Genomic DNA, 24,412 nt, shown 5'->3' with positions numbered 1-24,412 from the left:
CCAAGGACAGAGGAGCCTGGTGGGCTACAGTCCATAAGGGTCACAAAGAGTCAGACAAGACTGAGCGACTAAGTACAGTATAGCATAAACTATAAAGTGTCCCATTGGAGTAAATAGTTACATGCTCTCTATCTAAGATGAAACTAGGCTAATCTGACTAGATTTCGTTTCATAGATAATTTTATTTTTAGGTTTAAATGCAAGGGTCCCAATACTATATTTTTAGGATTCTATTTACATGGAGTCAATCAGAAAGTTTTTTGAATTTGAAGATATTAATATCAGTTAAATTCTAAATAAATTGGTGAAGTGGTTTGGAACTTTTAGAAAAGAAGATGGTGATTCTAAGAGTCAACATAGCCTCATGTAAAGCAAGTCCTAGAAAACGCCTTCTTCAGAAGGGGTGTGAGATTAGGAGGATAAGGGGATATGACAGAGTATCTTGATTTAAGCACCCCACTTGACAGCGTTTCCCTTAATATTCTGGTAGATGAGTCTGTAACAAATTGAACACTTATATCCAAAGAGGCATAGTGAGTGAGCCCTGTTCATCTGCAAGTTGTCTCTAAGAGAACTGCAAAAGGGCTTTGCCTTGACCTCTGACTCTTCCATGGTTTTAATGCATGACTGAAATGGTGACAGAGGGGGAATCAACATTTGTTCAGACCTGTGACATTCTAGAAGCTGCATGATCTTTACCTCATTTCATGGATGGGGTGGGGGTGGGGCCTGGTCTACTGATGACACCAAGCTCGGTTGGAGGACTAGTACTACAGCTTCTAAATTCTGGAAACCAAATCAGTTGCTGCAGGAAATATGATGGTCCTGCACTCAGATTCAAAACAGTCTGCTGCTTTGAGTCACAACCTATAAAATATGGAAAATCTGGCTTGGAAACAGTTTTCGGGAAGGGGATTAAAGAGGGGTGGGAGTGGAGAGAGGTTCCGATTGATTAAAGTTGACATACAGCTACGGTCTCCTGCAGCTGCCTGAGAAAACAACACCCTAAGGGGCCGCAGTGAGTGCAGAACCAAAGCCCAGGGAGGGTTGACCAGCATTGTCTGCGTCAGCCAAACCAGTGCATCCCAGTACCCAGGGAACGACCACATCAAGAGGAGTAGCTAATATCAAAACAATAGAAATCAATTGCAACATATATTTTCAAAGCTCTCTCCTATTCATTCTACCATGTAGGCCTTCCAGCTATTCTGTGAGGAAGTCAGTGAAATAAAGGAACCTTGAGCAGAAAGGTGGGGTGACTTGGCCGACCACCCAGCCAGTGCAAAAGCTACATCTCAAGCCAGGATCCCTGGACTCAAGCTAGTGCTCTTCCTCCGAGCCATGCTGCTTGTCTAAGTCAGCTCCCGGCCCTAGCCCTTATTTGGCAGCTGCTCCCGGCTGGCGCAGAGCAGCTGCATAACAGACAAGGGCCCTGGCTCCCAGCAGAGCTGGAGCTGCAGTGCACTGGGGACCAGCTCTGCTGGGTTGTCACTCAACGCCCTTCCGCCAAGCCTGCCCTCCTCCCCGCACTGCTCCCTTGTGAAGTGAGGGGTATAAAACAACAACCAAATGCAAACCCGTGGCTCTCTGCCAGCCTGGCCCTCAGAGCTGCCCCTACTCCCGGAAACAACACCTGAGTATCATTCATTATTTCTGCTTCTTAGTATTAAAGCCCTTTTAATATGGCATTGGAGAGCATTGGGGAATTTTAAATTTTATGTCAAATCAGGATTTATGGGCCAGTTCTGAAATGTTACCTCTGGGCTCGATAATTGCAATTCCCTTTTAATCGCTCTCTTAGACACCTCTGTTAAAAGACTTCAATTATATCCACACAGTGGCCCCCAGGATTGGGCCAATCTGAATACCCAGCCTGTGTCACCTCCTTTTGGAACCGTGCACATGAGGCTTTAGCCCTGTGTCCGGTTTGAAGATACCGCCTCTAACAAGCAGTCCCACCAGCAACCTGGGAGGGTTCTTAGGAATCTCTCCTCACAGGTAGTCATGAATTTAGTGACTGTGCCCCAGGATACCCCTCCCCCACCAATTTCCAACGTGTGCACGCACGTGTGTGTGTGTGTGTGTGTGTGTGAGTCGCTCAGTCATGTCCAACTCTTTGCAACCCTGTGGACTGTAGCCCACCAGTCTCCTCTATCCATGAAATTCTCCAGGCAAGAATACTTGATTGGGTTGCCATCCCCTTCTCCAGGGAAGCTTCCCGATCCAGGGATAGAACCTAGGTCTTCCAGATTGCAGGTGGATTCTTTACCATCTGAGCCACCAACGAACCGAGAACAGGAGGCAAGAAATGAATGCATTAGGATGTACATGTTCCACGATGCTTGTAAAGGCTGTACAATTCTGGAAACAGGCAAATGATATTGGAGATTTTTCCACAGGAAATCGCTTAAGGGAATATGATTGGAAGGAGGGTCAGAGAAGGGAGCAATCCTTCAGCTGAGCCCTAGGGAGCCTGATGATGTTTGGGGGAAAGGACAAGTAGATGCTATCTGAGTGGGTGTGCAGGATTGGAAAGGAACCCTCACCACCAAGGACAGAATGAGGGTACAGGAGGAGAAACTGCCTGTGAAGGGCAGCCATGTCACAGAGAGGAGAGGAGAGCTGCAGTGGCAGCAGGCTCCTACCCTCGTCCCCAACACCCAGCTGGACCAGGGCATAGTGGAGGGGCTAAGACAGAATGCCTGGGGCGGGGGCAGCTGAGGGAGCCACTCTGAGCTGTCACTAGTGCTCTATATCTGGTAACAGCAATATTTGTATGGGAGAAATGCCCAGCTCGGTGTCCAGAGTCACCAACTGCTGAAAGGAGGTTTGATTGTGGGCCAAAAACATCTGCTTCTGTTTGACAGTGGGCTAGGTGGGGGAAAGAGTTCAGACTAGGGAAAGGGGAATTCACCGGAGTCTTGGGAAGCAAAGAGAAAGCCCAGGACTCAGGGCCTTAAACACTGATGCTCCAGGTCCTGACCTTGCATAGAGGCAGCCAAAAGGGAATGAGACTCCCAGACCTTGGTGAAGAGGTACCCAGGCCCTCCATCAGCAGCCCTTCACAGGCTACACAGGAATTGCCTACACTGGCAGGCATAACCTGTGAGAAAGCAATTAGTGGACTGGACCAAAGCATCAAGAGCCTTCATCACTTGAGTGTGCCCTAACAAGGCAATGAGGTAAGGTCCATCTCCAAACAGAGTGCAGTCACCTCATGGGCAAAATGATTCATTGAAGGTACTATTAACATAGCAACTTACATATGTTGCTCATTTAAAAATAAGATAGTAAAATTTACTAATATTTGGTATTAGATTGAGAGGAATATCTGTAAATGCTCAAAAGACTTTAATAAAAGAGGAAAGAGGTAATAAGATCTTTTTAAATTAGATGATGTACTTGACACTAAAGGATACAGTGACATAAGATTTAATTCAATATGGGACCTTAGCCCCTGGTCCACCCCAGGCAGATTCCCACAAACCACAAGCATACATAGAGCCAAATCATAGGTGAGGACCAAAGGGTCCCAATTACCTTCACTCAGTTCAGTAAGAGGCTACAAGGATTAGGTGTCAGACACTGGCCCTAGGATTCTAGCGTTTGTGATCTTTTTCTGTCAAAAAGACTAGGCTCCATTTCCTTCTGCTTTTCATGCCTCAATTTTCTCACCTGCAAAATGGGAAGAGTTGTGTATTATTTCTGTCCTAAAAGAACTGATGTTCATTTTCTCCCAAGTGAAAATGTCAGGGACAGAGGAGGCTCCCAACTCAGATTTTTCCCACCTCCTCACACCCATGCCTCTCATGCCCTTGCCAAGGGACGGCTCCAGAAACAGGAGACCTTAATGAGTGAGGCTCCACACATACTAATGCCAGGTAGACATCATGGCAGACAGTCCCCACATGCTGAGGCCCTTTCTGTTTCTGGAGTCTTCAGGGGATGGAGAGGAGAGCACCAGCCTGCAAATCATGAGACCAAGCTCTGGTATTTCCTCCAAGCAAGCCCCGTAACCCTTTATTCTAGTCTACCTGGCTGTGGGACAGAGGATAAGGGCACCTGTGTGCATGTTCCCCAGGTTAGGCGAGGCAGGGTGGGGTGCTGTAAGAATCAGATGAGAGGCTGTGTGGAAACATGGGTCCCCTCAGGTGGGAGCCAGTGAGCTGAGGCAGCGGTCCCATGGCTGTCCCTAGAGGCACTCACCCTGTGAACCTGAGGATTCTAGACTGGGGGTCCATCTTCACCCTGAGACCATCTCACCTTTAAATCTCCTGATACACACAGTGATTTCTGTGCTCTGCTCACAAGGCACCCTCAAGAAACTATCTCAACCATCTCAGCTCTGAAGTTGTGGGATCACTCAGTGTCTGATGCCAGCCTCCCCTATTTCCTACAGCAATCCTGGCTGCACCCTGCTTCTGTGGGAAGCCAAGGCATAGAGAGACAGCCATGGACTTGAAGTTTGACAGACCTGAGTTTGAATCTCAACTGGTTAAACATTCCTTACTAAATCGAGACGAAGATAATTCATCTGCTAGAATCTCAATTTCCTCATCTGTACAATGGACTACCAACTCCTACCTCTCACAACCCCTAAGGGAATAAATGAGATGGCTGTGAAGGGTTCTTTCAGGTCCAGGGAGTGGCATGCATTATAACAATTATAATAATCTAATAGCAATGTAACAATTATTACCAACATTGCCGGAGGACACCACTGGCAGGAGTCCAAAGCCAGAGAGGCTAGCAGACCACCGATCCCTTCCACATCCTTCAGGACCCCCAAGAGCAGAACCTGCCATCCAGCCCCTGCTCTGTGAGCATGAAGATCCAGAGATGAGTGGCCGCCACCTGCTCAGTGCAGAGTCCAGGAGCCCCTTGAACCAAAGGCTCAAGCTGTTTCGAATGATGTTTCTGAACCTCCTGCAAGGTGTTGGCAGAGCTTTGGAATCATCCACGGCATTCACACGAGCCAGGAGATCCTGTGCTGAACTTTGTCTTCCCAGTCTTTGTCGCTGTCTGCTCCTGCAGTCCTCTGTCCTTTAAGGATGTTTTAAACTGGGAGGAGAGAAGGGCTCAGCTCTCCCTCTGAGCTCCACAAGAAGCATGCTAAACACTTGAGTAGGCTCCAGCTTCAGTGATCTGTCGGTACAAGGCTTAGCAAATAGATGGGTCTTACAGCCTCACCCCAGGAAGCTAGTTTTTATTGACTCTTTGGAGGTCTCTGCTTGCTTTGGTTTTAACAAAACTACACTGCAGGCTAACTAGCGACTATGGTGACGTTTATAATACACTGGGTATCCAGGCAGCCTTTTCTAAGATACTTTATATACGTCTCTTGAGAGGAAGCTAAGGAAGATGGGCTATTCCTGTCTTAGAGGTGACTGTTCCCCAAGCCTTTATTGACTGAACAGATCATTGAAGAGGAAAAGCGGAACCTACCCTTTCCAGAAAATTGCAGCTTCCAGTATATAGGGCTGGGGCCAGTGTCAAAAGATTCTGAGTGTTCAGGGTTTCTTATTGTAAATATTCGAAGTCTAAGATGAACTGAGAGAGGGGAGGAAAGCCTGGCCCCACGCCTGGGGATTCCTGCCCACCCCAGCCTGAGCCCAGATCTTTCTGGCTCTGCTTCCCATGTACTCTACTTCTAGTGCAGGCTCAGCCTCCCTTCAGAGTTCCAGGTCATTCTTTCAAGCTGACCCTTTAATGTCATGTGAAAATTGGTGGTGGAAATTGCAGCCCACAGATTGGCTCCCAGGTGAACATACCACTGGCACAGTCTCAGCCTCTCCAGTGGTTCTGTCTGCTACGTTCTGGAAAGCTCCCACATGGCTGACACAGTAGAATCCTTCAGTTCAAATTCCATTAGTTTCCTCAAGCATGGCTTAAAAGTATGAGCATTACCCAGGCGAATCTAATAGGCCCATGATTCCTGGGTTATTAGCAAGCACTTCCTAGTATCATTGTGAAGTAGAGCCTCCCCGAAGGTGAAGGTGATATGCCTCATCTGGGAGGCATAGGTAAATGTGCAGGAAAATGTCTGATGTTCTTTCTGGCCCCAAGGAAACCTGGACTCCTTTGAGAGAAATTAGTTGTTTTTCTCAATCTATGGGCTCCTGTCCATGGCAGGGGTTGTCACATGGAAAGATGATGCCACACATCATCTACAGTCGGTAAAAATAGTTTAAAGTCTGTTTCACCACTTAGTGGGGATGGTATGTTTTTCTTTTCCATTATGGCTTATCATAAGATACTGAATATAGATCCCTGTTCTATACAGTAGGACTTTGTTGTCTATGCATTCCGTATGTAACAGCTTGCATCTGCTAACCCCAGCCTCTCGCTCCATCCCTCCGCCTCCCTCTTGGCAGTCACGAGTCTGTCCTCTATGTCTGTCTGTTTCTGTTTCGTAGATAGGTTCATTTGTGCCGTATTTAGATTTCATATTTAAGTGATGTCGTATGGTATTTGCCTTTCTCTTTCTGGCTTACTTCACTTCATATGATAATCTCTAGTTGCATCCGTGTTGCTACAAATGGCATTGTTTCATTCTTTTTTTATGGCTGAGTAGTATTCATATATATATATGTGTGTGTGTGTTTGTGTATGTATATACATATATATGTGTGTGTAGGTGTATATATATATATATGCGTATATATATGTATACACACACACACACACACACACCGCCTTTTATTTATCCATTCCTCTATTGATGGACATTTAGATTGCTTTTATGTCTTGTCTATGGTGAATAGTGCTGCTGTGAACGTAGAGATCCACGTATCTTTTCGGATTAGAGTTTTGTCAGGAGTGGGATTCCTGGATCATATGGTAATTCTATTTTTAGTTATCTGAGGAACCTCCCTATCACTTTCCGTAGTGGCTGCACCAACTTACATTCTAGTGGAGATCATTTTGAGCTATCCACCTATATTAGTTTGCTAGGGCTGCCACAAGAAAGTACAAACTATAATAAACTAGAAGGCTTAAACAACAAACCTTTATTGTCTCACAGTTCTGGGAGTCTAAGCTCAGGGAGTCATTACCAGGGTTGGCACCTTCTGAGGGCTATGAAGGAGAATCTGCCTCACACCTCCTTGCTAACTCCTGGTGATTTGCTGGCCGTCTTTAGAATCCCTTGGCTTGTAGACGCATCATCCCAAACCTCTCTCTTCATCTTCACGTGGCAGTCTGCTTGGGTCGGTCTTGGTGTCCAAATTTCCCTTAATTACAACAACAGTGTCATGTCAGGTTAGGGCCCACTCTCATGATCTCAGTTAAACTTGATTGCCTTTCTAAAGACTCCACTTCCAAGTAAGGTCACATTCTGAGGCACTGAGGCCTAGGACTTCAACACCGCTTTTTGGAGGTATGCAATTCAACACAAAACACCCCCCTTTCTGACCATTTCTTCTAGGACCAGAATAGATCATCCAAAAATAACAGATGTCACTTCCTCCAAGAAACTTTTCTTAAAATGCCCCAGGCAGAGTCAGGCATATCCTCATCCTTGCTCCCCTGTACCAGTCACCTGGTGCAACCTGGGAGTTGGATTCCTTAGTCAATGAAAAACAGCCCAATAGAGAAAACATACAGAAGGAATTCTGGGTACAGGGAGCCCCCTGATCACATGCACAGGGACAGGAAAGAGCCCTGGCATTTTCAGGGAACCAGAGGTGGCTCTTGAGGCCGATGGAGAGCACAGTCATGTTTGAGTTTAAAGAAATTGTTTCAGACACAAGGTGTAGAATAGAACCCTCCTCTGTCTGCAGAGTAGAGGTGAATAGTTCAGGCCACAGTCCTTCTCTGCCCTGTGAGAGGGTTAGACATGGGTATTTCCAAGATTCATGCCATATTTACATCTTCCAGCCCCACAATAGCACCATCATCTACTATACTTGCCACGGTACAGTACAGGGACGGCAGCAGGGCTACTTAGCCTCTCTGTGCCACGGGGCCCAGGACACGACCGATCAATGCCTCTGGCAATTGCCTCCACTCCCCTGGATGGCCACTTTGAAAAGGGCAGCACAGGAGCAGAGTGTAAAATGAGGCATCATCTTTAATAGGGACAATTCTATGGGCTGTCCTGACCTCACCTGGCCAGGCCCCTCCATCCTTTTCCAGCTGACCACTGTCCCAGCTTCAGAATTTGCTTACAGGGCCACAGTTTTATGGCCAAGTCTACCCTACCATATGAGGTTTCAGCACAGAGGCCTGGCTTGGCCAGAGATTTATGACTGAAATGGAGCCTCTGGGCTTGGGCGTCAGCATTTTGCTTGGCACAGAGGCTTGAGTTCATATTGAACCAATCAATACTATAACACATTAAATGGCATTTAAGCTGGCTCTCTAGGGAGTGGGATGGGAGACTGGCTGTCATTTGAGCCCAGGGGAGGAGGACAGCTTCCAGGCCTGGGAAACCCTGGGCCTCAAAGTGGGACACAAGATGAAAGCCTGCCCCTAATCCCACTTAGGACTCAGGGCTCAAGCTGGGGCAGACTGGGCTGGAGGAGGAATCCTCCAGAAAATGGCCACATTTCAGGTTTCCGTGTTGTCTTTATATTTCTTCATCTGGCTCTGGGGAGGATGTATTTAAAAAAAAGAAAAACCCAAAAAACTGCATTGAGTTGGCTTGAGAGAAAGGACTGTGTTTACAAAGAACAGATGGTGCTAAAAAGTTATTGAACAGAGAGGAAGTTAGGAAAACAGATTCAAGATTCCCACTGGCTGCTGGTGGGTGATGTGCCCAAATCTCCTTACAGAAAAAGTTCCAAAGACAGAATGATCACCTAGGCCTCTACTCAGAGAAAATCCACCACCCGGCCTGCCAAAGAGACTGTCTGGTAAATCTGTAGAATGGGGAACCCCACTGGGATCCCCTCTTGTACTTCCTTCTGTAGTTTTAAGTTATTTCTAGAAATTTGACACCAACCAAACTCTCTCTTTTCACTTCCCCTGCTCAGCATCCAACCAGGTCCCTCCACACAGTCCCCTGATCAGGGAAGTTCATCAGATGCTGAAGGAGGTAGTGACTTACCTAAGACCTAATCCAGTATTCATAGAAACAGAAAGGAGAGTATCAGGATCCTAAAGCTCCCTACTTCTGATTTGAAGTTTTCTCTCGTTTGATTTTTTGCCTAAATATTCAGTGTTCCCTCCTTTAAAAGAAGAAAAGCTCTAGTGAATCCTCTTTGGATTTTTAAATATGTGCTTGCATGCTGAATCACTTCAGTCGTGTCCGACTCTGTGCAACCCCATGGACTGTCAGTCTCCTCTGTCCACGTCTCCTCTGTCGTGGGATTCTCCTGGGAAGAAAACTGGAGTAGGTTGTTATACCCTTCTCCAAGGGATCTTCCCAACCCAGGAATCGAACTTGTGTCCCTTAAGTCTCCTGCCTTGGCAGGTGAGTTCTTTACCACTAGCACCACCTGGGAAGCCCAGTTTTCAATACATACTAGAGCTAAAAGAAATGTTCATAGACAATAAGCTTGAGACCAATAGTTGCTTGAGAATCAACTTACATCCTTATACATTTTAACCAGAAGTTTCTAAACATATGCTAATCCACCAGGCTCTTGCTGTAGGGCCCAGGCTTTTGCTTCCAGTGTTGGCCTGTTTCTTGGGTGTTCTACAGTGTCTTTCTGTATAAATCGCATTCCTGACACCACATCCATGATTTTCAGTTTCAATTTTTCTAAAATGGAAATAATTTTCAAGTCCTTATGAACCACTCTGAAGGTTTTTGGGATTTTTTTAAAATAAATTTATTTATTTTAATTGGAGGTTAATTACTTTACAATATTGTATTGGTTTTGCCATACATCAACATGTATCTGCCAAAGGTATACACGTGTTCCCCATCCTGAACCCCCCTCCCTCCTCCCTCCCTGTACCATCCCTCTGGGTCATCCCAGTGCACCAGGATTTTTTAAGGTCTTTTTCTTAATCTTTTCTGTTGCCCTGAGTGAGTGAGTGAAGTCGCTCAGTCATGTCCAACTCTTTACGACCCCATGGACAGTAGCCTAACCAGCTTTCTCTGTCCATGGGATTTTCCAGGCAAGAATACTGGAGTGGGTTGCCATTTCCTTCTCCAGGAGATCTTCTCGACCCAGGGATTGAACCCAGGTCTCCCGCATTGTAGGCAGACGCTTTACCATCTGAGCCACCAGGGAAGATTAAACAAGAATTATTTTTAATAACTTACCTTTACTAGTCTTCAAAAAGTAATTCCAATTGTTCTTGCTCATGTTGCATCCACTTAGTGAGTACAATTGGCATAGACAGAGTTGGGAATAAGCTAAACTAACTCAAGTGATAGGAGTGGAAGGTATAGGAGCATGAGAGAGTAACCTTGAACATTCAGTGACCTTGAACACTCAGAGCACAGGGTGTACCTTTGAAAAGAAAATGTAGAGATTATGCTAATCCAGCAAGCAGATTGGTCACAGGGAGGTCATTTAAGAACATTTCTTCTACTAACATTTTTTCTTACAAATGTGGCTATCATCGGTCTAATAGTCTCTGCCTCACATCCAGTGATCTAGGGGCGATGTCTGCAGAGGTCCATTCTCAGTCTCCTCTCTGTGCGTGGCCTGGTGTATAGAATGAAGAAAAGCTCTCTGGCAGGGAACAGAGTGGATGTTTGCCTGCCACAGTCCATGTATTCCCACATGGTTGTGACTATGTGGAGCTTGAGGGGAAAAGAAATAAGATGCCTGGGACAGCACTGGAAGAAGCCAAATATTTCTTGGATACAGCCTTTTCTGAGCACTGCTGTTCTTCAAATACTAGCCACCTCTGACCCACTATAAAATTCTTTTAATAAACAAGTTATTTACATTTAATATAAATTTACACCCATGTGTAATATAGTAGGAAGTGCAACAGTTTTGAAGATAAATTGTCTTGGATTCATATCACCTTTTACCATTTACTACATGGGCAAGTTTATAAGCTCTCTGAGCCTCGATTTTCTCTCTTATAAAATGGAGATGATCATATCTGTCTCATGCATTTATTGTGAAAATTAAATGAAATAAAGTAAAATAGCTGCCTTAAATCCTTTCTGGAATGAAGCAGAATGTAAATGAACACACACACACACACACACATACAAATAAATGAGATGTATATCGAGTGCCTGGCACAATGTTGGGGTATTTGCATTTGTGCATTTGTCTCTTCAGCTCTGAATGGGAGACTGGAAAGAATCCCCAAAGTTTGGGTGTTCTGGGGTGGGAGGCTCCCCCCAATCCCTGAAATCCCATCATACTCAGTCAATTTCCTGTTTCACCCTCTTGTAAAGTCCTTCCTCATAAGGTCATCTGCCATAGCGGGTATAAGAGAGAGAAGAAACACTAACCTAATAGTAACAGTATTAGCTAATGCTTCCTGAGTGTCAGCTAAGTCCTGTGCATGTCTTAATTCACATGGTCTTCAACACACGTCTTATAGGTTCTTTTACTATCCCTACATCTTAATGATGGAACTTGGGCACAGAGAGATTAGGTAGGTAGCTGGCCAGAAGTCACAGTCAGTAAGAGGTAGAATTGAGATTATAAAATGGGAAGTCTGCCTCCAAGGTTTGTACTCTTAATCAGTATACTTCTCCTGAAGGAAGGAAAGAAAAAAGGAAGGGAGGAAGTAAATGAGAAAGGAACTAAGGGAGGAAAGGAGGGAGGGAGAGAGGAAAGGAGATAAAATTAGAAGCTAAAGAGAGTCCAGGAAGAAGAGCCAAAAACCATTCAAATTTTTTCTTTGCTCAAGAGCATGACAGAAGAATTAGGGGAAAGGCAGCTTGGGAACATTTTCTTAGCCCCCACCTAGGGAAAGCTGGGCCACCTTCCAGATCCCTGTCACCCACACAGCATCTCTGATAGAAACCAAAACTGCCTTCCAATCATCAATGCTAAGGTCTCTACCGAGTGCACTGTGGCCCCAGTGAGCCCATCCCTGTCCCAGCACCTCACTGCTCCCACAGTTCCTCCAGAAGAGCCAGAAGCCACCCTCAGCTTCAGGGCATCTCTTTCCACCACAGGCTGGCGGGAACCACATCCTGAATCAACTGGAAACCTAGTTTCCATCCAGCCCCAATCCTCTCCAGGGCACACACATCTAACTTCTGGGAAATCTTGAAGGGCAAGGAATAACAAAGCCAGGGCTACTTGGGTAAAAGACCCCACACCACATACCAACTGTAATTATTGTTACAGAAAATTAACTAGCAACAAAGGAATTTACAGTAAAATTTACACTGATCTGGCATTTTCTCCCCTGCTATCTCCCATAAAAATGCTTTAGACGCAGGCTGATTTAATGGAAACAATAAAAAATAGTGCTGAATGGTTTATATTTGCTGTAGAATTACTACAAAGTCTGTTTCTAAAAAACCTTGAAAGTTATGTGTGCTTCTTTCCTTTAGGATAAGATTAGGGAGAAAAGTGCAATTGACTTTTTTTTTTTAATCGATCTAGATGAGCTGCCACAGGCTCAATCCCTTATTTCTAATGAACCTTCACACCCACATCGCGACACTTGTCAAAAGAGAGTCTTAGCAAGGGGATATGTGAAGGAGTGTCAGCTGTGTGGCCTGAACCTTGACAGTCTTATGCTCAATAATAATAGTAATCATGTGACTAAGCTCCATGTGAAAAGGACGTGGCTGGTTGTCTACTTTGTGTGGTTTCCATCATCCTCAATTAATCCATCAGCTTAGCTATCCTGGCAAGGGGGTAGTCACCATCTGAATGACTTGGCACTTGTAGCCGCTACAAAATGTGGGATGACCATATCTTTTAGCTTTGAATCCCTAGCTGTAGTCATCAGGGCCAGAAATTGAAACAAAGGCCCAGGAAGACATGGTTTCTAACCTCAAGAAGCTTAAAAGGACAATTTAGGAAGGTGTTCATAAAATCTATGGAGTCACATGACACTAGGTTTAAAACTCAACTAGAAGCAGAGCACAGAGTAGGCCCTCAATAAGTGTTAACTGTTGTTGCTGACCACATTATTAGTGCAGTTATTAATGTCATTAGAATTGTTGCCTTAGCAAGGTTCAAGGCTGACCTGGGTTCTAGAGGGTGTTCATGCATGAGGTGGGACCTCTCCTAGTTGAGCACTCAGGTCCCCTCCATGTCTCAGTTACTGTAACTCTGATTCCTTCTTTGGGTTCTAGGTCCTTGAACAAAAGCTAGTTTGATGGTTTTCCATGGCCCTGCCCCTTTAAAGATGGAGCCTATGTGTGGGCAAAGGGATAGCCAAGAACTATATAGTGAAAAAATCCCAGACTTCCTTCAACCCCCCCCCCCCAAATTTCCCAGTCTTTAGGTTCTTCCTAAGGGAAAGTATTATTACCACTTGAATGGATGAGCGCTAACAATAATGAATTGACTTGAACTTTCAGATTAACTCAACTTCACTACTGTAGGGAAAGAACAGATTAGGCAAGATAGCACGGTCAGGCTTTCTTGCCCCGCGGCCTCTCACTCTTGCCCCATGTTTTGTAAATAATGATTATGTAACAGGTGAGACCGCTTACAGCACTGTGCATGTGGGTCACCAGATGCCCGCTTGGCCACAGGCTGCTTTGGGCAGTACACCTGTGTAAGTTTCACCATGAACGCCCTGGCTGCTGCTGTGTCAGGGCTACACTGGAGCAATGTCATGGATATGTTATATGAGGTTATGCTATGGCTATGTTATGGCTGCTGCTGTGGCTGCTGTGTCAACCAGGAGAGAGGCTGCGTTATGGCTGCCATGCCCGTCAGGAGAAAATAAACGTTTCTGCAGTTCCTGTGGCTCCTTGAGTTTCCTTCCAGCCTCTTAGCTCATGTCTTGCCTACCCAGGGTTCAGCAAACAGTACAAACTGCAATATAAATTTTGGCCAAGAATGTCAGAATCCTGTCTCATTTAACAGAAATCTGTTGGTACATTCGTTCTGTTATTCAACAAATACTTGCTAAGTGTCTAAAATGTATCAGGCCTGGAAGACTCAATGATGAATGATCCATCACCCTGGCTATAAGGAGGTTGAGGTTGGGGAGAGTTGGGGAGTGTGGCAAGACACAGAGGACCCCCTTCCTATAGAAATCAGTGAAAAACATTGACTCCCACCAGTCAGAACCACGTGTTTTCTGTATACACAGTCTGTATAGGCTCTGCTCATGTGCTCAATGCCAGCCTCTCTTCCTGCATCACCCTCTTCCCAATTCCTGCCCCTCCTTCACAGCCCATCCTCAAGTTATACCTCTCCTGATCACAGATTTAAGACATCATTTTGCTCTCTGTGATTCAACAGCATATAGTTCCTGTGCTGCTCATTCAGCTCCTCTCTACTGTTGTTCACTGTGAAGTTCAGTTCATACTTTTACTCTCCCTCACCAGTCTGTAAGCTCCTCAAGGACAAAACTACATTCTCAACTCTAAGGATCCTCAGAGCGTTTAATATGTTATCTAGTACACAATAATGCACCAATAAACACCCGAGAAATGGAATTCAATTCAACAAATCCTAACCAACATCTAGACATAAGGCATCTTTTCACATGCTACAGAAAGATGTGAAGCTAAATAGAGGATTTGACTCCAAAGTGAGATGGGGCCTTTAGAGAGTTCTGGGCAGAATATTGATCTGCTAAACTGTGGAAAATTCTGAAAGAGATGGGAATACCAGACCACCTGACCTGCCTCTTGAGAAATCTGTATGCAGGTCAGGAAGCAACAGTTAGAACTGGACATGGAACAACAGACTGGTTCCAAATAGGAAAAGGAGTACGTCAAGGCTGTATATTGTCATCCTGCTTATTTCACTTCTATGCAGAGTACATCATGAGAAACGCTGGACTTCAAGAAACACAAGCTGGAATCAAGATTGCCAGGAGAAATATCAATAACCTCAGATATGTAGATGACACCACCCTTATGGCAGGAAGTGAAGAGGAACTAAAAAGCCTCTTGAGGAAAGTGAAAGAGGAGAGTGAAAAAGTTGGCTTCAAGCTCAACATTCAGAAAATGAAGATCATGGCATCTGGTCCCATCACTTCATGGGAAATAGATGGGGAAAGAGTGGAAACAGTGTCAGACTTTATTTTTGGGGGCTCCAAAATCACTGCAGATGGTGACTGCAGCCATGAAATTAAAAGACGCTTACTCCTTGGAAGAAAAGTTATGACCAACCTAGATAGTATATTCAAAAGCAGAGACATTACTTTGCCGACTAAGGTCCGTCTAGTCAAGGCTATGGTTTTTCCTGTGGTCATGTATGGATGTGAGAGTTGGACTGTGAAGAAAGCTGAGCACCAAAGAATTGATGCTTTTGAACTGTGGTGTTAGAGAAGACTCTTGAGAGTCCCTTGGACTGCAAGGAGATCCAACCAGTCCATTCTGAAGGAGATTAGCCCTGGGATTTCTTTGGAAGGAATGATGCTAAAGCTGAAACTCCAGTACTTTGGCCACCTCATGCGAAGAGTTGACACATTGGAAAAGACTCTGATGCTGGGAGGGATTGGGGGCAGGAGGAGAAGGGGACGACCCAGGATGAGATGGCTGGATGGCATCATGGACTCGATGGACATGAGTCTGAGTGAACTCCGGGAGATGGTGATGGACAGGGAAGCCTGGCGTGCTGCGATTTATGGGGTCACAAGGAGTCGGACACTACTGAGCGACTGAACTGAACTAACTGATCATAGTCCAATCATAATATATTTGGTTGTAGGAGTTTTTCAACATAGTTTCTTTTTGTTCCAACATAATTTCTTTTAACTAAAAAGTTTTCCTCATTTCAACAAAAGGTGGCTGCTATTCATAAATTGCTAATGCCTTTCTTACCTTCTTTTACCTACTTTACTCTCCCACTTGAATCTTATAAATGAATTGAGATGCATAGTTTCATGGCCCAGTGCCATTCTATGGAAAAAAGATTGGTCTTCTGTAAGAATAGCTCCCATTTATGGAGCCCCTTGATGAAAGTAAAAGAGGAGAGTGAAAAGTTGGCTTAAAGCTCAACGTTCAGAAAACAAAGATCATGGCATCCGGTCCCATCACTTCATGGGAAATAGATGGGGAAAGAGTGGAAACAGTGTCAGACTTTATTTTGGGGGGCTCAAAAATCACTGCAGATGGTGACTGCAGCCATGAAATTAAAGACACTTACTCCTTGGAAGAAAAGTTATGACCAACCTAGAAAGCATATTCAAAAGCAGAGACATTACTTTGCTGACTAAGGTCCATCTAGTCAAGGCTATGGTTTTTCCAGTAGTCATGTATGGATGTGAGAGTTGGACTGTGAAGAAGGCTGAGCACCGAAGAATTGATGCTTTTGAACTGTGGTGTTGGAGAAGACTCTTGAGAGTCCCTTGGACTGCAAGGAGATCCAACCAGTCCATTCTGAAGGAGATCAGCCCTGGGATTTCTTTGGAAGGAATGATGCTAAAGCTGAAACTCCAGTACTTTGGCCACCTCATGCAAAGAGTTGACTCAGTGGAAAAGATTCTGATGCTGGGAGGGATTGGGGGCAGGAGGAGAAGGGGACGACAGAGGATGAGATGGCTGGATGGCATCACGGACTCAATGAATGTGAGTCTGAGTGAACTCTGGGAGTTGGTGATGGACAGGGAGGCCTGGAGTGCTGGGATTCACGTGGTCGCAAAGAGTCGGACACGACTGAGCGACTGAACTGAACTGACTGAACTGAACTGATAAGGACATTTCTTGTATACATCTTTCTCAGAAATCCTCACAGCAACGTAGAAAGCTAGGCATTATGACTTCTACATTAAAACTAAGGAAATAGGAAGTGAGAGAAATTACATCATTTGCCTATGGTTGCTTAGTAGATCATGGAGCTGAGAAGTGAATGTAGGCCTCTTGATACTGAAGCAGCTAAAACTATCTCAGAAAGGTATTCCATTGACCAGCATGTAGGTTTGATGGCTCACTTTTGTGAGCCAGCCCTACATCACCATCATGCCTATTGGAATATCACACAGCAGGAAGTAATACACATTCCTCCATCTTGTCAGGTGCCACCCATGGCCCTCAAGTGCTGTCAAAAAGTGCCCCTTCATTCTGGACTTAAAATAACTTTCTGCCTTCATCCTTTTGAGACATGCTGCCAACCCTTGAGTCTCATCAGCAGCTTGGCTCGCATTCGAAGTGCCAGTCTCCTTTAAACTTGGAGAGACTGACCTGGTATGGGGCAGTAGGAACCTTAGAGTTTCTGTTTCCACGTCATATCTTCTTATGACGTTTTTGCTTTTTTGTGTGCATTTTCTGACAAGGTATTTCACTGTCTGACTGGCCTGTCTATCCTCGAAACCCAGACTGGTGATTCCCTGTAGCAATGCTAAGTCAACACATCCTTCTTTATCACCATGACTCTAGCAATATGAAATGTGACTGAATATACAGACTGATTCATGGGTCACATTGTCTCCTGTTCTTGCAGTTGTGGAGCAATAATATATTTGATTTTAGTCTTTGGTCTTCAGATAACCAAATGGGTGACCTTGAACCAGTCTATTCATTTCTCTGAGGGGGTGGAACTGAGTCTCTTTGGAGAAATAAGTTTGGGTTATTTGACAAATCATTCTTCCACCTTCTGTAGAATATTATTGGCCCACTGAAGCTTTCAGGGTTTTAGTAAAGTGTTGGACTTCCCTGGCCGCTCAGACGATAAAGTGTCTGCTAGCAATGCAGGAGACCTGGGTTTGATCCCTGGGTTGGGAACATCCCATTGAGAAGGAAATGACAACCCACTCCAGTACTTTGGCCTGGAAAATTCTATGAACTGAGGAGTCTGATAGGCTACAGTCCAAGGGGTTGCAAAGAGTCAGACACAACTGAGCGACTTCACTTTCACTTTCACTTTGTCACTAGGACTTGGGTGATCTGCTAGAGAACTATTGTATCAGATCAGTATGAGACTTTGGAGAACTCTTAACATTTTGCTAATGAAGAAAGTAAAACCCAAGTGGGTTCTGGTACCCCATGCAAGTCTAGTACCAAAATCTGGGACTCAGTTCCCAACCTGATGGCCTTTGAATATACAACTTCCAACCTCCAGGTCAGAAATGGACCTTGATATTCACAAACCAACCCTCCTGCCTTCTTCAGTGGACCTTGATTTATTATGATGCAGCCACCTAGCAAAAAATGTGTAGTCAGTTGTTTTCTCAGCAAATTTACACAAAGTTGGAGATACTTTCTGTGGTTGAGAATACAACTGATTAGAAAACATTTAAAATTTCAGGCATTTGGAGTAAAATGCCTTGTTCAAAGTCATCAGGCAAATGGTGGGCAGAGCCAGAGCTGGAAGTGAAGAGCTCCAGAGAGACAACTGGAAGATAATGGATGGTGACAGGCCATCCAGACCGTGCTTCTGGCTTCCTGAAGTCCAGATGGACTCCCCACAGTGTCATGTTGATTGATCGAAGCACCAGAGCTGAGATGACTGCAAATCCCCGGCACGTGGGTATAGCTGCACATTTGTCTCTAGGAGGCTCTAGGTTAGAACATCACCTCCCCCCTTGCAAGCACAAGTAGAGTTGCCACCAGCTAAAGAAGAAAATAGGACCCTAAGGAGCAAGTTTCATGACCATGGGGATGTCAGCCAAGAAAATGGAGGCAGAGAGAAAAGAGAGTGCGTGGTATTTTTCCCCTCCATAGGGTTTTTGCTGTCTCTTAAACAAATCTGACCCTAGGTATAAGCTTGCCCTTTTTCAGTCCCAACTTCCCTGGTTATAAAATCATGTTTGGCAACTGCTCTGAAAGTTATTAAAGTTGCAGCAGTAAACTATGGGAGGCCAGAGAATTTCAGACAAAAGTTATTGCATCAGTAACTCAGAAACTAATTCCTAAAACTCTTGACACATTTATCCAGAGGGCTAGTGCCAATACAGAAATGGAAATCATCATCAAGGGCCACTGTGTACCTGGAATTGAAATCCATCATTCCTCAGAGCAGAGAGCTATGACTGTGGAAGAATATGAATAGTCATGCCTTTTCACCACCATCTTCCCTCAAAAATAGAACCCTTTATGTTTCAGAAGAACAAGAAAAATTCTGCTCTCTTTGTCTGTTTTTCCTTAAGAACCCCTCATTTACATTTTCTTTTCAATTTTTTTCTTTGACAGTTCCACATTTAAACGGAAAGGCCTCCTTTTCCTTATTCAATTGCACTGGTTTTATTTTGGATAGAAATCCTGTTGGGTACAGTAACAGAGAACAAACTTCACAACAGCAGTAGTGCCTTTTACAGCATCTATTGTGGGGAAACTTAATACACTTTTATCAAATGGCGGAGGCACTGGCTCCATTGCTCAGAATTAACTACAAAAGAGCATAGAAAGGGAACAGCACTGCCTTCTTCATCCAGCAAACCTCACTGCATGCCCAACAACATGGCAAGAACCAGAGACACACACTCCCCATCCAGGAACACCCCCCCTGAAAGACCATAGATTGCTTTGAGTGATGCCTTCCTCACCAAAAGTTAATGAATGGAAAAGATTTGATGGGATCCCATGTTAACAAATGGAGAAATGAGCCCTCTAATTCAGTATTAGAGAACTGACAATATCCTCAGAGTTTTAAATGCATATATGCTTTGACCCAAGTTCTAAGAATTTGTCCTAAGATAAACTCTCAGGGCTAGCCTCAGCATGATCATAAAGAGGAAAAACCAGGAGCAATGCACAAATCGTTAAAATGCAGTCTTTGACCTAATCATGTAATTTATATTGATTGTCTTGTGACAAACCATTGAGGGAGCATGTGTGTGCATGACCTTATTTGTGTAAAACTGTAGCTACAATGCTGCTTACAGAGATGTTTACCATGGTAGTCTCTAGATGAGTTTCCAGGTGACTTTTACTTTCCTTTACCAACTTTTCTGAATTTTTAATATTTTTATACTTGAAATTTGGGATGTGCTTTAAAATTCTTTTAAACAAAAAGCTAGTCTTTCCCTAAGTTCCTTAGCACTCGTACTACCATACCTAAGCCCAACCTAGTGGTAAGACATTATGAAACATTGTGATGAGTTAAGGTGAATCCACATGTCAAAATTCATCAAATTGTACACTTTGGGATGTGCAATTTATTGTGCATTATACCTCAATAAAATTGTTTTTCTTTAAAAGGAAAGAAAATATGTAATAGTCCAGGTAATTTCCATTCTCTGCACAAAGTTATCAAAATAATTATATATTTTAAAAAACCTGAATCAATGTTGGGAAGTAAATTTGATGTTCCAATCAGTGACAGGAGGCTATTCCAAGAGGTTAATAGCCTGAGTGAGGTGTAAAAATGTTCATTTAGCTTATTCTCTATTCTCTGGCTGTGTCAGTGTCCTTGATTATAGACAGATGCAGAGCTCACATTTGACCTGCTTCTGTCTTCTTCTGTTTGCACCTTTTTGCAGAGTCCACGTCAATCTTAGGTAGCTTTTACCCCAAAATACATGCTTCAATGCACTTTAATTTTCCTGCAGTCAATAAATAGCACTTGCCTGCTTCCCTTAAGTAACTATATAGCAAACCCGAGGATTCTGAGATTTGAGGATCAGATAAAATTCCAAAAACCAAGAATTCTTTCCAGAGATAATTATTAGTACACTGATAAATGCTTTGAAGACTGTTCCTTCACTCTGCTGGCAGATTTTCTCAGGTGTACATATTTTTTCCTGTATGAAATAGTCCAAAGGCCTGGAGTTGCCTAAAAAGTAAGGCGAAAGACACACCAGTGGCCACAGTAGGTTTAAGAATTGGGTTTCTGAGTTAGTTGGACAAGAAGGAAATAAATGTGTGTGTGTGTGTTGCTGTCAGAGTGACCATCCTCAGAACCACTTAGGGTTCCACCTCTTCGTATGGAATGGAGAACATGGGCCCTGAGGTCAGGGCAGGCTTGAGACCTCTCTGCAGGTTAGGTCTGCTTCTCATCACTGTTTTTCTGTGTTTTTCCCCTCTGCTTTCCAATGCAACCAGTTGGACTGTGCTGCAGGGAAGAATTGGGCGCCCAGAGAACCCGTTCCGAGTGGCCCTGGAATATATCTCAAATGGAAACCGAAGCTTATCTGCAGTGGACTTCTTTGCCCTGAAGAACTGCAGTGAAGGTATCTGAATCTGGCTTTCCCCCTCCACTCCTTGGTCTCTTATTGTCGTAAGTAGGTCAGTAATCTGCCACCATAATTAGCTGGAAATGTGCACACTTATGCAGAAGTGTCTCCAGTGCTTTGGGTCTGATTCTGAATATTGCCAAGTGGTTCACAGCCCAGCTGATCAACTTTCAAAGATTGAGTTATAATATTATATCTACTTAATTTAAAGCTATATCAAATAGAATACAGTCTTTGTTGGATAACACATTAGCTTAACTTCCCTGGAGTCTACATGCTTTCAGCTATGGTTTGGTTTTGTTTTGTGGAAATTTTCAAATGTTTGCAAATGAATAGAATAGTGCAATGGGCTCCCATATATCCTCAACCCAGTTTCAACAATTATCAACATTCTGCCATTTTTTTTTCACATGTATCTCCATCCCACTAACTTGATAATGATTAGTACTTTACTTTCCCCGCCCTGACCCCCCGACAAGGTAAAATTTACAATTAAGTATTTTTAATGATTTGATTTAAGCTGTTATTAAGGGACAATGTGGGAAATGGTTATATGTGAAAATTCTTGCTTATTTTGTAAAAATCATTAAGGCATGTGTCATTGAATTCCTTTTGCATAATCCACATTGTGAATTTAGTTCAAGATTTATTACCAAGAGAAGACATCTCTCTCCTGAAGAGTAATTTGTCAATTTTTTTTTGTCTTTGTTGCCAGGAAACTCTGAGCTAAATGCAATACTCAGTCACAGTAAATTATATCTGTGTAGTTATTTGATAAACTTATTTTCCCTTCCCTCTACAGAGTTTTTGATCTTCTATTCCTATTTTCAAGATCATACTTTATATATATTTTTCATTAGACTTTGCTCCAAGTGTGACTGGTATGCAAGAGAAGACTGATCATTGATACAGATATGAGGTTGATCTTTCCTTGATTTTTCAGAAGACCTAGGGTCATCATTATAAATACCCTTTATTATTTTTCCACATGTAAAGGGTATATAAGATGGACTTGAATTATACAAATCTTTAGGAAAGAAGTTGCTTGAATAGCCACTGCCATGCCTGCCTCTTCCTAGAGGTTCACTAACCTGTGCTATGGAGTCTGTGGCACTCCCAGGCCTAACCTCTCCATTTAGAATGTTCATCAGCAGCCATGAAGGCTCATAACACATAGCCATTGGTTGCATGTTGAGGTCCAGTTTTGAATATAAAGCTGAATACAAAAGGGACTCCATTATGTAGGGACCCTACTGACCACCCAGTTCCTTACCTTGCTGTTGCTCTTCATTCACTGCTGGCCTTGCAAGAACTTTCACAAAGTGGTTTTCTTTCTTTCTTTCTTTTTTAATCAAAACTGGTTTATGTGTCAGGAAAAGAAAAATCTGTCATAACATGATAGATTGAACTTCAGTTCAAATTGAAAAGGTGCCTAGCCTGTGATGTGAGACGCTGTACAAGAAACATATGGTTTGGGAGAAAGCCAGGAGCTTGTACAAATGTTTCCACACTCACGAACTTAGGGATTTGTGAATGTTTCTGGACATCGTCAGTCCTCACCAATGTCAAGGGTCCACGTACCGTCCAAAAGAGGTCATGTGTTGAAATGGAGCCAGTTATCAAGAATGTGTCAGGAATAAGGTATGAGTTCCCAGAATTGGCCTAATCTCATTTCAGCAGCATCAGAAGGGAATAAGAGGCTATAAAACTCCAAGTATTAGGCCCAGCACAAATACTCCTGCAAAAATTCTTTGCACCTTTGAAAGATCTCAACCAGTTGTGCACATTTTTCCTTCCTTACTCTTACAACTTCCTTTCACCTACAGTATTCTTCCTCTTCCTCTAGTTTATCTTGCGTTTGCAGCAATCCATTGCACAGTTTACAAGATATGTTCCTTTTCTGCTTCTCTACCCTTACAAAACCAAGAGAGTTGACCTCTCTAACTTTCTCTAATGGTCCAGAAAGTGTTTCTTCTGGCAGGACACTCTCTTAAGGAGGAAGAAAGAAATATGTCTCTGATTCCTTAAGGAAAGTGGACCTGCCAAGAGACCCAGGAAGGTTTTCATGGCCCAACTACCTTCCTTCAGAGGCTCCAAGTGCCGGGGTCCAGCCCCGGTGGATCCAGGGTGATTCGAAGGTGGGGACGGAGTCGGCGTCTTTGGAAAAATACATATTTAATCACAGATAGAGAGAGATTAGAAATGCATAGTGTAGTAGGAAGATTAGTGGAGAAAAAGAGGCTGAATAACTTGGATTACGTGGAATAGCATCCATGCTCCAGATGGGAATTCAGCCAGAAAAACGGGAGCAAGAAAGAAGCGACATGGGGGAATCAGTCTTTCCGGAAACTGATCCGATTTCTTTATTTTTGGGTTTGCTTATATACCTTTTGTTACACATAGGGATGAATACAGAGTCACGTGGGGGTCAGCAGTCCTGACCTTTATCAAAATCAGGTGCTTCACATAAATGTATTAAAAAAAAGGTCTTAGGAATATTACATCATCTTCTGGCCATGAGTGAGACCTGCTTACATTTTATGATCCTTTCTTTCTGATAACCAAAAAAAACTTATTTCTTCCAAGGGTGTTTTTTCTTAAACCAGGCACCACCCTCCAAATAAAGTTACATTCCTATAGGATGAGGGTGTAGTGAGTTACAATCAAGAAAGGAATTTATTCAACCCAAGGTTAACATGATTAGTCTTAAAGGTTAATACTTATTTCTCCTATATGCTTAAAGGTTAATACTTATTTCTTCCTATATGCTAGTTATATTCATTATAAGGGTAGGGAACATGGAGATTTAGCAGCAAACATCAACCCAACAAATGAAAATCCTTTCACCAATGCTCCCCTTAAGATCTATTTAGTCTTAAGATATGATAAAGTTACATTCTTACACAGCAAGGACACAGTGATATATAACAAAGTACAGTGATCTATTACAAAAGAGAAAATCCATTAACTCAAAAAGTCTAGTATTGCTAACATCAAAAACTACCATATTTCCTTTGCTATATTCCAAATACATTGATTAATATATTCCCAGGTACCTAAGGATATAGAGGCCTGGCGGCGATCATTGACTCAACAAGAAGAAAAAGTCCTACGCTAATTAAGACTCTCAAAATACTCCAAAACTCTCTGTGCTGTTTATGGTTGAGAGGTAGTAAACAATCATGTGCCTAGTGGCGGCAGTAAGGATAATCCTGTCACACAAGCTAGTCTGTCAGCAGAGAGGTTTGACCTGAGACATCCTTGTCCCACCCAGAGCAGGGAA

At 43.5% G+C, this 24,412-nt stretch overlaps 1 protein-coding gene across 1 annotated transcript in view; it reads left to right on the top strand.

The window, feature by feature from the left end:
* The window catches only part of ALK (ALK receptor tyrosine kinase), a 742,529-nt gene that overhangs the window by 531,568 nt on the left and 186,549 nt on the right, over positions 1-24,412 (top strand). Inside the window, exon 5 of the mRNA XM_069582903.1 lies at positions 20,999-21,126. Within this exon, the coding sequence (XP_069439004.1) occupies positions 20,999-21,126 (128 nt within the window). The remainder of the gene's footprint in view (positions 1-20,998; positions 21,127-24,412) is intronic.

The sequence above is a fragment of the Ovis canadensis genome, chromosome 3 (genome assembly GCF_042477335.2).
Source record: "Ovis canadensis isolate MfBH-ARS-UI-01 breed Bighorn chromosome 3, ARS-UI_OviCan_v2, whole genome shotgun sequence".
In the NCBI taxonomy this organism is placed as follows: Eukaryota; Metazoa; Chordata; class Mammalia; order Artiodactyla; family Bovidae; genus Ovis; species Ovis canadensis.
Note: the sequence above shows the minus strand (reverse complement) of the source record. Positions and strands in the feature narration are given on the sequence as shown.